This window comes from Juglans regia, chromosome 3 (genome assembly GCF_001411555.2).
Source record: "Juglans regia cultivar Chandler chromosome 3, Walnut 2.0, whole genome shotgun sequence".
NCBI classification, from domain to species: domain Eukaryota; kingdom Viridiplantae; phylum Streptophyta; class Magnoliopsida; order Fagales; family Juglandaceae; genus Juglans; species Juglans regia.
The window spans coordinates 10,722,754-10,738,813 of record NC_049903.1 but is presented as its reverse complement, the minus strand read 5'-3'; the positions used below and the strand labels follow the sequence as shown (position 1 = coordinate 10,738,813).

Here is a 16,060-nt window from a genome sequence, read left to right as displayed (position 1 = left end):
TTTTATTTTTTAAAAAATATTAAAAAAATTATATAAAAAACAACTTAAAAAAAAACACATACAAAAATACACTACAGCCCTAGCGGGAGCCCCCAGCGGGGGCTGTAGCACGATCCGTATAGAAATGATGAGTAGCAAAACTCTATTAATATATTTAAATATATAAATATATAAACTTGTAAGAGAAAATCTATTCATCATCCTAACTTCCATCATCCTCCCATCATCTCATGATGTGGTATTAGATGATAGGTTTATAAGTGAAATATAATAAATAATCTCTAATCATCTAATGACACATCATGAAATGATAAAAAAATAATAAAAGTTAGAATGATGAGTAGCATTACTCAACTTGTAAATAGTATTTTTCATAAAATTTAATTTAGGAGATATTTTATTCGGCAACGACTTTAATGGCTGGTCATCTTAGGCATCTTTCTTAATAATCTGTACGCAAATTGTTCGTCCTCCATTTTCATTCAGAAGCAGCAAAGAACATTCTGATTTCCCAGTCGGAGAAATAGAAAGAGAGATCTTTTGTCAATGGCGGACCTAGACGACAACAAGCCTCTTAGGGATATATCGGAGGCCTTCAAGGAGCTTGCGGCCACTGTCAATGCCCAGACCGCAGACGTCGAGGTCGCCCCTTTCTCTCGCGCTTGCTCTCTCATCTCGCCTCTCTTTGGCTGCTTGGGTATCGCCTTTAAGTTCGCCGAGATTGACTACGTCGCAAAGGTACGAGTCACGACTCCGCCCATCTCGATCAACCTTGTGTGGTTCCGAGATAACGCGAAGGAAAGATGGGATCGAATTAATTAACTTGTTGAGCCGTCAGTTACTTGCATTGATTTCTAAAAGAGAGAATACAGGCTCACCCATTTCTTAGGCTAACCTAATTTAAAGCAGCAGTTTTATTTGGGTTAATTGGCTGTTCTTTCTCAGTTTTCTTCGCAGGAAAATAGGAAATATGTTGGAAAAGCAAACGAACTGCTATGTTGACTTAATTTACCTAATTCTCATGCGTCGTTCTACTCTCTGTGTTCCTGCCATTTGAGTATGCTGGTTTAATTGCTTAATTAATTCATTGCTCCCTATATACTTGGGCTATGCCTAATTACTTGGTTTAATAAAATTTCTTATTGTTTATGAAAAAAAATCATTGCCTTTTTTTTTTTCTTTTTCCATTTTGAGTATTTGATGGTAACTGATTCGCTACTTGATGATTTTAGGTTAAGGACCTTGCAGAGGCGTCGAAGTCGATTGGGAGCTTGCAGGCTTTGCTTGAACAAGATATCGCAGCAAACACAATAAAGAAAGCCGGTAGTCATTCGAGAAACCTCTTGAGAGTGAAACGTGGGCTCGATATGGTCAGGATACTGTTTGAGCAGATGCTAGCTACAGAGTACGTCTACGATCTCCTACTTTGTTTAGCATTTTTCTGTCTTCAAAGTATTTTCATGCATTCAAAGTATTTTCAGCACAAGATAGCGTTGTGTTCTGGAAATTTTCAAATTTGTATGCGTAGTCCGAGGACTTGTTGAATTGATTGGTGTAAAATGGTGATAAAGTGAAGGAAAAGAACTGAAACTACCTTGAAGCGTGTATAGTCAGGAATGATCCGTACATTGCTACAGAACCACAAGAAAAGAAAAGAAAAGAAGCAGAGTAATAAATTTTCCTTTTTGAGAAGATGCTCTATCAACCAAATGATATATATGTGTGTGTGTGTATGTTATATCTATCCTGTCCCGTACCATCAAGCCATTTTATTTTGCACATGGTTGTCAGTTACGTTTAAGAATTTGCTAGAACGGACATATGATCTAAGGATTAGCCACTAGCCAGGCCAATAATTTGTGGTCTGTAATAGTATTTAAGGCTGGAGTAAATGATGGAGATTGATGTCAAGAAAATACTAGTGTCGTTGACAAATGGATTGATTATTAAAATGTAATTCCGAAAAGAATAACTCTACTCACCATCTTCTTAATCACCACCCTCTTATTTGACATCAAATAATTGAATGGTAAGTAATGGATGATAAATATTTTTTAATCATTTAATGCTACATTAGAGGATGATGAAAAAAAAATGATTAATAACACTTCTCTTTGAAAAACAAGAAGTAAAAGGAAACTTTCGAGTAAAATTTTCGTATCATAGCACTTCTCTTTGTAGTGCTAAATATCTGATATGGTTATCTTGTGGCACATGGGTCCTGATTAAACTTGCACTTAAAGTCTAATAGTTTTGGTAGTGTATATTTCTGCTATGGAAAAATCTATTCCCAAGCCGGTTTATTCCTTCACACTGCACACCCTCGTACGTGGCAGACCAGGCTTATAAAAAAATGACGGTTTGAGAAAGTAAATTGTCATTTTTGTCCGCAACTCATTTTCTTCTTCTCCTTCACGTCGACCCCTTTTCTCTATCTCCTTCGGCCTGCTTCACCTTCTCAGGCTACCAAATCGGCATGAGCAGATTTACTAAAATCATCACCAACATGATTCCCATTCTTTGTTTCTCCAGGTCGTGGCACTAACTTAACCTCTAAATCTTTTTCTGCGTCTAGTTTGTGGATTTTTCTAAATTTTTTGACTTTAAAGAAACTCATGTTCAGCTACCATATTTTTAATATTTTTGCATACAAAAATTTTCTGACTTCAATAAGAATCTTTGCAGACAAAAATATTTTTAATCCAGGGATAGAACCTACTCTTATCCCAAACATTTCATAGAGCCAATGTGCAAAATTGTTGCTGTCAAAATCCGTCTGAGTAGATTATCTACAAACAAAACTCAAAAGTCTTCCATGGAAAATCTATTGCTAGAATCTGATGAGCAAAAAACCCTTTGAAATGCAAATCCATCGTCGTAAGAAGTTAGCGATACAGTACCGAAACAATCCACTGCCGATGACCCCAATCTGACGACCCTTCTTCACCTTTTTAGCAAAATTCTATTGGAGTAGCAAAAAATAAACAAAAGGAAAACACGATTGAAGAAGACCATATACGAGTTTGGTGGCAGTATGAAATCAAGATCCAAGTTTTGGGTTTATGATTTCGTTGTCTTTGCGATGGATTTTGTGCTTTCTATTTTATCTTTTATTTATTTTTAACTTAATCCACGTCACTGCAAAGTGAAAGGCGTGCGGAGCATTCAAACTGCCACATCATTAGTGTGTGGAGTTGGAGACTTAAAAGGCAGATGAGTAGAATTACTCTTCTGCTATATTTTCTGATGGGTAATATAAATATTTTTTTAATGATGAAAAATAGTGTTATTATCCTAGTACACAAGAAGTATACAAGATATTGTGTTTCTGTTGTATAATCTCATTAAGAACTGAGCATGGGGGGAACTGGTGCATTTGTATATAAGGGGCACCTAAACATGGGAAAACGGATCTTTGGTGCTTTCTTTGAGTTGCTTTGCGGAGGCAAGGTAAAGGGTACGGGTGAAGATTAGACGGAAGGTGGATGGTTGCAGAATTCATGCCCTCTGTCTCTCACGTGATGCCTTTGCTTTAGATTCTTAAGATGCCTGAATTGTAGGACGCGAATACACTTTTATGTTTCTGTTCTGTCCCCTTATCATGCTCATCAAAATAGTCGAGAATTAAAAAAAAAAAAAAACTTCCTTTCGTTTTTATCATGCTTATGTATGGTTTTTAATCATTGTTGGATCTGGATATCTTCTTGTAGCGCCCCAATAGAAGATCCAAACCACATGTCCTTTACTCCAAAAGGACTATTCAATGATACAATTGGAGCCCCATTGGAACCTTATAAAGTGCAATAACTTCTTATTCCCAACCAATATGAGATCTCATTCACCACCTACTCTTATCCTTATCATATGGGGTATCACAATCTCTCCCCCCCTTAAATTCTAGACGTCCTCGTTGGGCCTGTCCTTCGTAGGTGGCCCGACTTAAGCCTTAAGTCCCATATTTCTGGTTGTGATAAGCACTGATACCATTTGTAACGTTCCAATAGAAGGCTCAAGCCATATGATCTATACTCCAAAAGGATTAGCCAATGATACAATTAGAGCCTCATTAGAACCTTATAAAGAGCAAGAACTTCTCTTTCTCAAGCAATGTGAGATCACATAAACCACCTATTCTTATCCTTATCATATGAGGTACTATAATCTACCCCTCTTAAATTCCGGACGTCCTCGTCGGGCCAGTTGGTGGCACGGCTTAAGTCTCACATTTCTGGTTGGGATAGGCTCTGATACCATTTGTAATACTCTAATAGAAGACCTAAACCACATGACCTATACTTCAAAATGACTAGTCAATGATACAATTGGAGCTCTATTGGAACTTTATAAAGAGCAATAACTTCTTATTCCCAAGCAATGTGGGATCCAATTCACCACATTTTCTTATCTTTATCATATGGGGTATCACAGATTCACACTTCTATTTCTTCTTTTATTTTTATTCTTTGGCCTTCTAGAAATATGATTTGGAAAGATATTATCCATGACTATGGGGCCAATTCAAGTCCCATATATTGCCTGCAAAGTCAAAACCTTCAAAACCATTTATGTAGTATAGGAATGGGATGGGGCTAGCATTTTATTCTTTTTGCTTAAAGTAAGAAATTTGGTACTGAAATTGTCCTTGCTCATGGACTTATATCTTGCCTTTGAGGGTGGTTAACTCCGGTGATAAAGGGATGGGATGGTTTTAGGTGGCTCTAGGATTGAAATTTTGCTTAGAAGAGGATACCTAATTTGATTCCAACTGATCAAGAGTTAAGAACTCCGATTTTATGGAAATTATATGGGAGTTACCAGAAATGTATTAAACAGTAAACGTTCGAACCCCCTCCCAACAGAACCTTAAGAATGTCTATTAGGTCATGTTAAAAGGATTTCATCTTATCCCAAATTTATATTGGTTTACACCAACTTGTCCATGATTTCCTGTTGTCGATTTATAATCCTAGCTAAGTGTTTCTCTTGTAAACAACCTGAGTAGAAAATAATAATGAATTTTCTTTTCTGAGTAGAAATGTGGCAATTAGCTAAAATATTTTATTTTTTCTGAGTAGAAATGCGGCAATTTTAGCTAAAATATTAAGCTGATTGACATTGATGTTAAAGTTGATGTTATGTACTTAATTTGACAAGAGTTAACAGTTCCTGATAACCATATGGCAGAGGGAATTCCCTGAAGGATCCAGCTTCCAAGGCTTATGCACAGGTATTTGCTCCCCACCATGGATGGGCCATCAGGAAGGCCGTTGCTGCAGGGATGTATGCCCTTCCTACAAAGGCACAGCTACTGAGGAAGCTCAATGAAGAAGGTGAGTTCATGAAGCGATTGGTACAAATTCTCACTTAAACATCGAAAACAAAAAAGTGAGACTTTCTTGTCGATTTGCTTTTGGTATTCGAGACACTTTTCTAATTGCATTGTAACAGGGGATGCAGTTCTTTTTACCTAAGTACAGGGGGTGATGCCGTTGGTTGGTTTGCTAAAATTCATTTATATTTGACTTATTTGATCCTTTCATGCCAATCTCATTTCTTTTTTTGAAACTTAATTAACCAATAATGGTATATAATGTTGCTTTCAGAGGCGTCGGCAAGGATCGAAATGCAAAGTTACATCGCTACATCAGCTCCTTTGATCCTGTACATCGACAATCTTTTCCTTGCAAGAGAACTGGGTGTAGATTGGTGAAACATGGGTCGTTACACGATTACTCAGTTTTATTTGATTAGACCAATCTATGTTAACTTGGGACAAGCTGGATATTATTGATGCAATTATACAAATACAACGAAATTATACAATATGATGACAGACTTTGTTGCTAATTTAGTGGGAGTCGGAATTACCCACCCGTGAGTACCTCAAGTGGTAAGGGTGAACTTGTGGGCACAAGTCCTATGTCACAAGTTCGATTCTTTTTGGAGTTAAACTGCGAGTTAAGAGAGAGGCCATGATTGTAGCCCGAGAGATTTATAGTTCTATGGGTGAATTTTAAGGGTTATGCTGTGGCCTGTGGGGTGGTAATTTTCCTAAAAAAAAAATAAAAATCGAAGAACAATAGCGGGTGGGTGTGGGAATTGCATGTGACTACCTCCGGGATTGTGTCGTTCATCAATATTTAATTTTTTCTGAAGAGAGAAAATCAGTTGGAATTGTGGTATGGATTAAGGATTAGTTTGTCAACTTCTACCTGCCCGCATACTGACATAAATTCTGGATGCTCTAAATTTATTTGCATCATATAATATGAATTTCAGGTTTAGACACTGGAATTTACAGCATTTCTTTCTATTAGAGTTTCTATGTTAGTAAGATTAGAAGAATATAGCCTCACATTTTGCTCTAAAAACACATCAGTAGGACATATTATCAACGAAAATGATTTATACGTGCAAATTTTGCGTAATTTCTTAAAAAAATAGGCAAATCTATAATCTACGCCAAAAAAAAAATATATTTTAATGCGAGTTCAATTTTTTTCCAAAATGAATGTCGTACATTGCATAGTTAAAAGATTGTAAGCCGCATGAATCCGATTAAAATTAAAATTAGTAAATGATAATTTTCCAATTTCACCTCCACAATCACAACAACAATACACATACACCTTCGAGTCCATTAAAATTCATGTATCTTCTCTGCTAAAAAAAATTCATAAAATGTATGGGCTGCACACACACAAAAATTAATCACAATTAATGAAAATGCTTAATTTATTAGCTTTTGACTTCGATATATATATGAAGGGTTTTATGGCAAATCGAGAAATTTTGTAAATTATTCCGATAAAAATTTTATTCATTTTTGTAAGCATCCTAATTCGGTGAAGGGGCAAAAGTCAATTCTTTAAAGGAAAAAATTATTTCTCGTTTATTTATTTATCATTTTATAATAAAATATTATATGATAAATTTATAAATAAAATATAATAAATAATTTCTAATCATCTAATACTACATAAATTGATAAAAAAATGATAATGATAAAATTAAAACGAAAAGTTACTTATTAAAACCCAGACACCGACAACAAACACTCTGCACATGTATTTCAATTGGAGGGCGCTAAGTCCACCGCTCCGAGCGAGAGTTACCATTAGATGTTATTTTTTTGTTGTGTTTTTTTTATATATATATATTTTTTAATATTTTTAAATATTTAAAAAAAATCAGAATATTATTAAAAAATATTTTTTTAATTATTAAGTAAAAAAAATTAAAAAATATAAAATAATTCCAACGATAAAAACGAATAATAAGAACTAACGGTGATACTATCATTTTCCATTTCAATTCTCTAACAGTACTACTCTTGTTCAGATCAAAATCAAGCAAAGCTTTTTCCAAACACCACCAACAGCTAACCCATAAATATACATATAAGACGCGGAGGTAGGAAATTCCCTCAATGGAGGACTTAGCTTCGACTTCCAAGGGCGGCCTCGACGCCGGTCCCACTGCCAACGCTGCAGTCGCCTCAGGGCCCCACGTCGTCCAATCTGATTCCGCGGTCGGAGCCGCGGCCGCCAACGAAGCCTCCGCGGGCCCCGGGGCTTAGGCCTTCGTAGCTGACTCTGCCGCCGCGGGGGGCACCCTCGCCTCGGGGAGGCGGAGCTTCCGTCAGACGGTGTGCCGACACTGGCTCCGAAGCGTCTGCATGAAAGGCGACGCCTGCGGCTTCCTCCAACAGTACGAGAAGTCGCGGATGCCCGTCTGCCGCTTCTTCCGGCTCTACGGCGAGTGTCGCGAGCAAGACTGCATGTACAAGCACACCAATGAAGATATCAAGGAGTGTAACATGTACGTGATGCATCTTTTGTTCATACTGAATTTCCTAGGTTGTTTTTGTTTGAAAAAATTCTATTCATCAATTTTTTTTCATCATCTGAAGTGTTATTAAATAATAAGTTTATTATTAATAATACATAATAAATAATCTTTAATCATCTAATATTATATTATAAAATAATAAAAAAAATAATAATAAGTAGCATTTCTCGTTTGTTTGGAGGGTGATAATACTTTTGGTATAATTTTTGGTGGTGAAAGATGAACTTGGGTTTTAGGAATAATGGGATTAACTAAGGACGGGTGTAGCGATTAATTTTAAGTGGACGGAGTGTGTGATTCAAAGAATGGGGTTTTGATTTGGGTTGGTTGACATTCGTTTTCTGAAGGGGAAGTTGCAACATTTAATTTGCACGAGGATCCGGAGGATTTATATTGTTCGTCTTGTTTGAATGTTTTTTAATACTTATTTGAAGATTTACCGATTAAAAAAAAAAAAAAAAACTTATTTCAAGACTTATGGTAGGTACGTCGTGGTATAGATTTGAATCATAAATCTTTTATTTGTTCTGTGCAAGAATGGCTTTACAATGTAATTATTTTATTTGTTCTTTTTTGGGGGTTATTTTTTATTTAGTGTGAAGCAAAGCTACTGAGACCGATGATGAATCGATAAAATTTGCTCGATAAGTACAAATGCACTTATTTTGAAAATGATAACTTTATAACTATTTTACAACTCTATATAAAATGGAGGATATTTTTGTAATATTAAAATTTATTTTAATGGAGTGGCGTGATTTCATCGATTGTTTGAATATTAGTTGTAAAATAGTTGTAAAAGAGTTGTGGATGTATTATTACTCTTTTTTTTTTCCTTTTATTTCAATAATTTTTTATATATCTTTAAACATTTTAAAAAAATAAAAAAAATACCAACTCACTAATATTAGTCACTTCCTTAATCCTTAACTATAAATAAAAAATAGAAAATTTAATCTGATATTTTTATTGGTAACTTTTATCGGTTCAAGTAGTATTTTTTTTTTAGGAGACGTTTGGATTCGAATATAACTTGAGATAAGTTGAGATAGATTGTGAATAGTAATGAGATGAGTTGTAAATAGTAGTGAGATTTGTGAGTTAAAGTTGCTGAATAGTAATGAATAATAGTGAGATGAGCTGTGAATACAAACGTCTCCTTAATCTTTATCAGTAAAGCATTGGTAAAATAATAAGAGCATGGAAGGTGTATGTACTTAATTGGAAAATTCTGTAAATGCAGGTACATGTTGGGATTTTGTCCAAATGGTCCTGATTGTGCAAGCATGCAAAATTGATGCCGGGCAATGAGGAGGTGTGAGGCTTTGCTTCTTTGTTTCTTTGTTTAATTGTATTGAAGTAAGTATTAATATGTTATTTTGCATGCCTTATTTAACTTTTATTTGTGTTGTGCAAGAGATGTGACCATATTGATGTTGTGTAATCCCATAGAGATTTGGACTGGCTCAGACAATGTATTGTGGAGTAATTTGTAAAATTGGAGAATGTTGTAATTTGTATTTTGTTGTGATTTGTAATTTTTGGAACATATATATTGTAATTACTAGAAGGGACTTAAATAGGAGAAAGTTCAATGCTGCCATATTTGGTCTATCTTTCTGTAACCCTCACTCGGTTGCTCATATTGTATAATTTAGATGTCCTTTCTAGGGGTGGGCAGCGAGGGTGCTTCCGCTCTGCCCCCGCTTAATGGGGCAGAGCCCCCCGTCCGTCAGATGCAGGGGGCAAGTGGCCCCGCTCACATCTGAATTATATATAAGTATATATATAAAAATAACCCAAGCATGAAACGACGTCGTTTCATACTTAATTTTTTTTCTTAAATATACAAATAACGAAACAACATTGTTTCGTCAATGGAAAAACGACGTCGTTTCGTTATTTGTTTAGATCCCCCCTCACGACATTACCCTCTCTCTCTCTCTTGATCGCCGCTCGGTCACTTACGTTATGCAATCTGCATCTCCATCGTTGTCATCGTAGCCATCGCCATAGCCTTTCGTGACTCCGTCTTCATCTCTGTCACCAAAGGTAAGAAACCTTAAATCTACTTTAATTTTTTTGTAATATTTATTTTATGGAATGAAGATTGGAGAAAGGATGAGGTTTAATTGGATATGGAGGATGAGATTTTGTGAATTGTGTGCTGTGAAGACTTTATTGTGCATGTGGTTTGAATGATTGATGAACAATGTGTACTGTGTAGTCGTGTGTGAATCTGTCCATGACAGTGTGACTTTGTGGTTTATTTTTTCATTTTTTTCGAAATATCCTAAAATAATTTAGGAATTTCAAGTATGGAAATCCCAAAACTAATTTAGGATTTCGATTTACCCTAAACTGTGGGAAACATCAAACATTTCCAAGGCAGAACTTATTGTAGTAAGGGTTCGGGAAACCTTTAGTAGATTATTTGATGAGTTTACCGTCCTGCATAGTGGTAATATTGCGGCACCTGCACCTACCCTCCCACAAGTTCAAGAAGTCGAGGTTGAGAAAAAAACGTAGATTGGACTAGGGTGAGAGGTTTGAGAAGGCCCCATTTATCCGGAGTTCTATAGAGGCTTAGTCAGAGATAGACATATACTTAGCAGCAGAACTTCTACCATTTTCACGAGACTTTGATATATTAAGTTGGTGGAAGGTGAATGTCATGAAGTATCTCATCCTTAGAGAGATAGTCTGTAGTTTTTTAGCCATTTATGTTAGCACCGTAGCCTCAAAGTCGGCATTTAGCACCAGAGGGCGTGTATTTGATTCATTTTGGAGTTCATTAGCTCCTACTACTATAAAGGCTTTGATTTGCATGCAGAATTGGATCAAGGAAACTCCAAAACATGTTCTGGATGTTCTTGAGTATGAGGAGGCCGACGTCGATGAGGAGGGTGGTGATCAGCCTGGATCTGGTATTTATTTTAATTTCATTTTTTAATTTATTATTAATTAATTAATTTTTATTTAATTGGTATTAGTTAATTTCATTTCAAATTTAATTGTTATAGTGATATATGAGACGGCGTCTACGGCTGCTTTCGATGTAGTATGACTTTGTGTTGGACCCACCATTGCCATGGTTTGCACAATTTGTCCCTTATTTGTTTTTTGCATTTATAATTTTATATCATATTTTAGTATCTAATTATTTTGCTTGTATGTTTTTTAGCTTTTATATTATTAATATGCATATGTCAAATCCTAATGACTGATCTATGCTCATCTGTCTCATCTTCATCTCAAATTCCAATTACTCAATCACAATCTCATATTGGTTAGTACATTTAATATTTTGTATTTTGTAATTTAATTTTTTAAATTTGTGTTTCGTTTTATAATTTTATAATTCTAATTTGTTTTGTTTTTAACTTATTAATATTTCAGGTTTTATAATTTATTAACTTTTATGATCTTGATGTTCAGCCTCACAGCAGTCGACACCACTCACCACTCAGTGAACTCATCGCCACAGTGCCACTCCAAATTGATCAAATTGAAAAGTTATGAGTTATAATTGTTAATTTACAATTAAGTTTAATGTTGCTATAATAATTAATAGTACAATTTGTAATTTTTAATATTTTTAAAGGAATTTGTAATATTGTAATAGTTTATTAGTTCTCTTAGAGTCTTAATTTGTATAATTGTAAATTGTAATAGTTTAGTGCTTTAATGATGATTATTACTTAATTAACTAATAGTTAAATTTAGTATATAGTTAATAGTTATATATATATTTTTTCAATTTTTAAATTTATTTATTTATTTTAGTTAAATTATGGGTCCAAATTGGCTCAAAAACGGATTCTGGACCTAAAGAGGTCCAAAAAAATTGGGGGCAGGAAGGCGGATAGATGGGAGTCCACCCCTGCACCTTGGCAAACGGACGGGGTACCCCCCCTCCTGGTATAGGCCGGGGCGGGGTATGGGGAACAATTTCGCACACCCGCTCATGCGGGGGCGGGGGGCGAGGTAGAGGTGGCCTCGCCTCGTAGGGGGCGGATAGCACCCTTAGTCCTTTCCATATTAAGGCTGGGAAATGCATCATTGTTCTTTAGGGTTTGGACTTTCTTTGTTCTGTTTAAAATGTGTGGACTTTGGTTGTTTTTGTCATCTTTTATTGTGCCAAGGCTTTCCATGATTTCGAGTTGTAAAATAAACAGTCATTTTCTCTCACAACGTGCTTCTTCACAAAAGGTTCCTTTTGTTTTTGTTTTAGTGCAAGTTTCTTCTTGACATAAACTAGATGATGATTTATTTTTGCTAACTATTTATGGAAGAGAAAATGCGGTTCAATTTTAGTGCAATTTTCTTCCCAACATAACTTTTTTGTTTTAGTTCAAGTTTCTTCCTGACGAGATGAGAGAAAGAGCTACACAAATAATTGAAACCGTTTCTACTCAAAAAGCTTTCACTTTTTCCAGATTCTCATATATTCATCATGAGCTACAAATTTCCATTAGACAGTGATGACAAATTGTTGTTTGGGACTAATGAGAAATTTTCAAAATAGAGAGAAAAGGGTAGGACATTACACATGATCCATACAAAAATCATAGAAAAAATATCCAACTATTTACATGTGCCCTATATTTTATCTGAACCAAGCGGAAACTATTACAAATTTACAATAGATACAACCCAGTACAAACACCATAATATTATTGCAATCCTACTCTCTCTCTCTCTCTAAGTTTATACTTAACCATGTCAACATTTGTATCTCTCTTTCTTTGTTTATCTTCTCTTTTACAAGCTTCATACTCGCACAACAATACGTCATCCTCCTTCTTCCGAGTTGCATTCTCTTTTCTCCGAATGTTCTCTATTATAAGTTGAAGTATATTCCTCTATACAAAGAACTCACGTCATGCTTCTCCGTGCACACAATCTGAACATTTTGCATGAGAAAGTCAACCCTACAAATTGAAAAGCAAGCTTTATCGTGTTATACTTATAGCAAACATAAAATTTCATTGTGGGATTTTTGTTAGTGTGTGAGACCTTTAGTGATGCTTTTAAACCATACCAACAACTTGGTGATTCCATTACAAACGCATCAACTACACATGATGATGTTTGAGTCGATGTCATATGTGATTGTGAAAAATTCTATACAAATGCAAAAATAGTTAGTGTAGAAGGTGTCAAAAAATGGGTAGGCACGAAAAATAGTGTCAAGGTCTCAGTCATTATTAATAGCTAGAATGTCTTTGAGGGAAAAAATGTAACTGCAGTTAGGAATAACAAACAATATGTCAACCCTCTGTATTGTTAATTCAGTTTAGTGATAAATTCCATATTAAGCTATTTCTATGCTTTAAAGAATTGATGGAAGTACACCACAATCTATATCAGATGAGGATAACTACAAGTACACACTAAAAATACTGTCTTGTAAAGCCAATAGATAATTTAGAAATAGTAGCATATTTGTAAACTAAGAAAACAAGGATGCGGGTCAATAAAATTTGTAAATCCACTCATGATTCCAACCCATAGGAAGTCCATGACTGGCATGCAAATACAAATAATCATATGTTGGATTGTTGAAGTGAAAAAGCAAGAAACCAAGCTAACGAGTTTGAGAATAAAGTGCGCTAGAGTTCTCTACATCACTTGACGATTGCTACCTCAGTTCATCTGAAAATATAGGAAGTCCTCATGATGCTCACCAAAATAGTTTATTTTAAACAAAAAGTGAATATTTAGCATCCCTACACTTATTTACAAGTCCAAAATTACAGTATACAACATGGCACAAAATAGAAAAAATACTAGAAATTGGTTCAGCACTTCCATCAAACAAATGATGGGCACAAAAAGAATTAACAACTACGCCTCGCCAACGAGGCCTCAACAAGAAGTAAATTACATAGAAAATGGTTAACAATAATGTACTTCCGTCAAACCTCCCTAAAAATGAAAAATTACACACAATTGGTTAAGAATCAAGCCCAAACAACCAAAAATCAGTGTACAATCCTTAGAGGGGTGTGCGGTGTGTTATAGAGCAAGCATGTAGAAAGATTCAGCTGAAAACTTACCTTGCCAGGGCCTCAGCTCTGGACATAGGGGGTTTCCCTTCGATGAACAACCACAATTTAGAAAAGAGATAGAGAAAGGGGTGGAGAGTGATCTGGATGCAATGGGTTTGCCCTAGAATCCCAGAGGGGATGAGATGGGTTTGGCAGGAGAGAGAAGCAACAGAGGGGGAGAGAAAATGGAGGGGCCTATGCAAGATTTCGAATGGGAGGAGTTTAGAGAGAGAGGAGCACAAGAGGATAGAAAGAGAGGTTCACAGGTGGATAATCAGGAGATTATTTCACACGAGAGGATGTTCAGACATATGAGAGAGAGAGTCCAGATAATTTTAACATTAATCGGAGGAATCCTAACCGTGATGTGTAATTTAAGAGAAAATATAAATAGTACTCTACTGTGCATAACAGCCGCTACACACTAAGTGTATTGGATGAAAAAAAAAAAAACCACAGCACGGGTGTGCTGCGGCTATGGGCCGATGCCCAGAATAACTCGTAATTTAAACCCAGTTTGCCACATTAGAGGATGTGCGGTGTGCTGTTAAGAATCGGCCACATCCTAAATTTTTCCTATAAGTATAATGGTTGAGCGATTGAATAAGAAAAGAAATATTACTTGCAAATATAGAAACATATAAAATCAATTAATTAATAGAAATTAAACTTTTTCACAACAACCAAGCCTCGCCAATGAGGCCTTAACAAGAAGTAAATTACATAGAAAATCGTTAATAATAATGTACTTCCGTCAAGAAAAAATCTATACAACTTTCTATTATTTACACAACTTTCACACACTACATTTTTTTTAATTTTTATTATTTTTTCTTTTATCAAATATTTAATATATGAATAATTAATAGAAGAATTGAATTATTTTAAAAAGAATAAACTCAAATTTAAAAAAAAATATTAAAAAAATATGGTGTGCGGAGGTTGGGAGGTTGTGTAGCATTCCTCTTCCGTCAAACCTCCATAAAAAAAAAATTACACACAATCGGTTAAGAATCCAAAGAGGGGTGTGCGATGTGTTATGGGGCAAGCATGTACATAGATTTAGTTGTAAACTTACCGTGACATGGCCTCAGATATGGACGTAGGGGGTTTCCCTTCGATGAACAACCACAGTTTAGAAAAGAGATAGAGAAATGGGTGGAGAGTGGTCTAGATGCAAGGGGTTTGCCCTAGAATCAAGGAGGGGATGAGATGAGTTTGGCGGGAGAGAGAAGCAACGGAGGGGGAGAGAAAACAGAGGGGCCTATGCAAGATTTCAAATGTAAGGAGATTCATAGAGAGGAGCGTGGGAGGATAGAGAGAAAGGTTCACAGGAGGATAATCGGGAGATTCAGAGAGAGATTTCTCACAAAAGGATTTTCAAACATGAGAGAGAGAGAGTCCAAACAATTTCAACATTATTCAGAGGAATCCTAAGAACTGTGACGTGTAATTTAAACCTGATTTGCCACGTTAGAGGGGTGTGCAGTGTGCTGTTAAGAACCAGTCTCTACCTAAACTTTTCATTTCAAGTATAATGGTTGAGCGATTGAATAAAAAGAAAGATATTACTTGCAAATATGATAAGTCAACACATCACTTATTATAGTCATTGTGAAAAAGTTTAATTTCTATTAATTAGTTGATGTTATATGCTTCTATATTTTCTATATTATTAATATGTTTTAATATATAAATATATAAACTTGTAAATAGTATTTTTCATAAAATCTAGTACAGTAGATATTTTATTGAGTCGGGCTACTCTGCTGCCTAGAGTAGTCCGTTCTACTTGACGGCTAGTTCATTTTTCAATTTATTTATTTATTTTTATTTTTCTATTCATATTTTTTAATATATTAAAATATTTTTTTAAAAAATATATTAATATATTTAAAATCACTTTCTTAATTATTAAATAAAAAAAAATTCTGAACGGTCAAATAGAACGGTAACATTTGACAGGCAAAGTAACTTTTTCCTATTTTATTTGGCAACAGCTTGTGTAAGAGCATTGATATTGATTTCTTCAAAAGTCTAACCAAATGTAAAATATGATGAATTTTATCAAAATAGAAGTGCATTAGATTAGTCAAAGAGATAAGTGTAAAACTTTGAGTTACAGTAAATTGATAGGTTTCTTTAAATTTGAAGGG

At 35.0% G+C, this 16,060-nt stretch overlaps 1 protein-coding gene, 1 long non-coding RNA gene and 1 pseudogene across 3 annotated transcripts; 2 read left to right on the top strand and 1 right to left on the bottom strand.

The window, feature by feature from the left end:
• Positions 1-431: 431 nt before the first annotated feature.
• Positions 432-5,847, top strand: LOC108996579 (accelerated cell death 11-like). Of its 2 annotated transcripts, XM_035688318.1 has the most exons (5): positions 436-738; positions 1,233-1,405; positions 5,185-5,330; positions 5,449-5,492; positions 5,604-5,713. In XM_035688318.1, exons 1-4 carry the CDS (start codon positions 547-549, stop codon positions 5,469-5,471), a joined length of 534 nt encoding a protein of 177 aa, XP_035544211.1. In that variant the 5' UTR covers positions 436-546; the 3' UTR covers positions 5,472-5,492; positions 5,604-5,713. The 2 variants fall into 2 exon arrangements, with proteins under 2 accessions (XP_018828103.1, XP_035544211.1); XM_018972558.2 differs by lacking the exon at positions 5,449-5,492 and having other exon boundaries at positions 432-738; positions 5,604-5,847.
• Positions 5,848-7,355: 1,508 nt separating this feature from the next.
• On the top strand, positions 7,356-9,435 carry LOC108996529 (annotated as a pseudogene).
• Positions 9,436-12,378: 2,943 nt separating this feature from the next.
• On the bottom strand, positions 12,379-14,253 carry LOC118347933. Its single transcript, XR_004801117.1, has 2 exons — positions 13,914-14,253; positions 12,379-12,785 (listed from the first exon to the last, which is right to left on the bottom strand). It is a non-coding gene; the product is annotated as an uncharacterized LOC118347933 (long non-coding RNA).
• Between the last annotated feature and the right edge of the window lie 1,807 nt (positions 14,254-16,060).

Bases quoted from the DNA above. Each gene is read 5' to 3' on its own strand.
- LOC108996579 (XM_018972558.2), top strand. From the start codon at position 547: ATGGCGGACCTAGACGACAACAAGCCTCTTAGGGATATATCGGAGGCC. The intron at 1,406-5,184 runs GTACGTCTACGA...ACCATATGGCAG, and splicing joins GAGCAGATGCTAGCTACAGA to AGGGAATTCCCTGAAGGATC. The intron at 5,331-5,603 runs GTGAGTTCATGA...TGTTGCTTTCAG, and splicing joins GAGGAAGCTCAATGAAGAAG to AGGCGTCGGCAAGGATCGAA.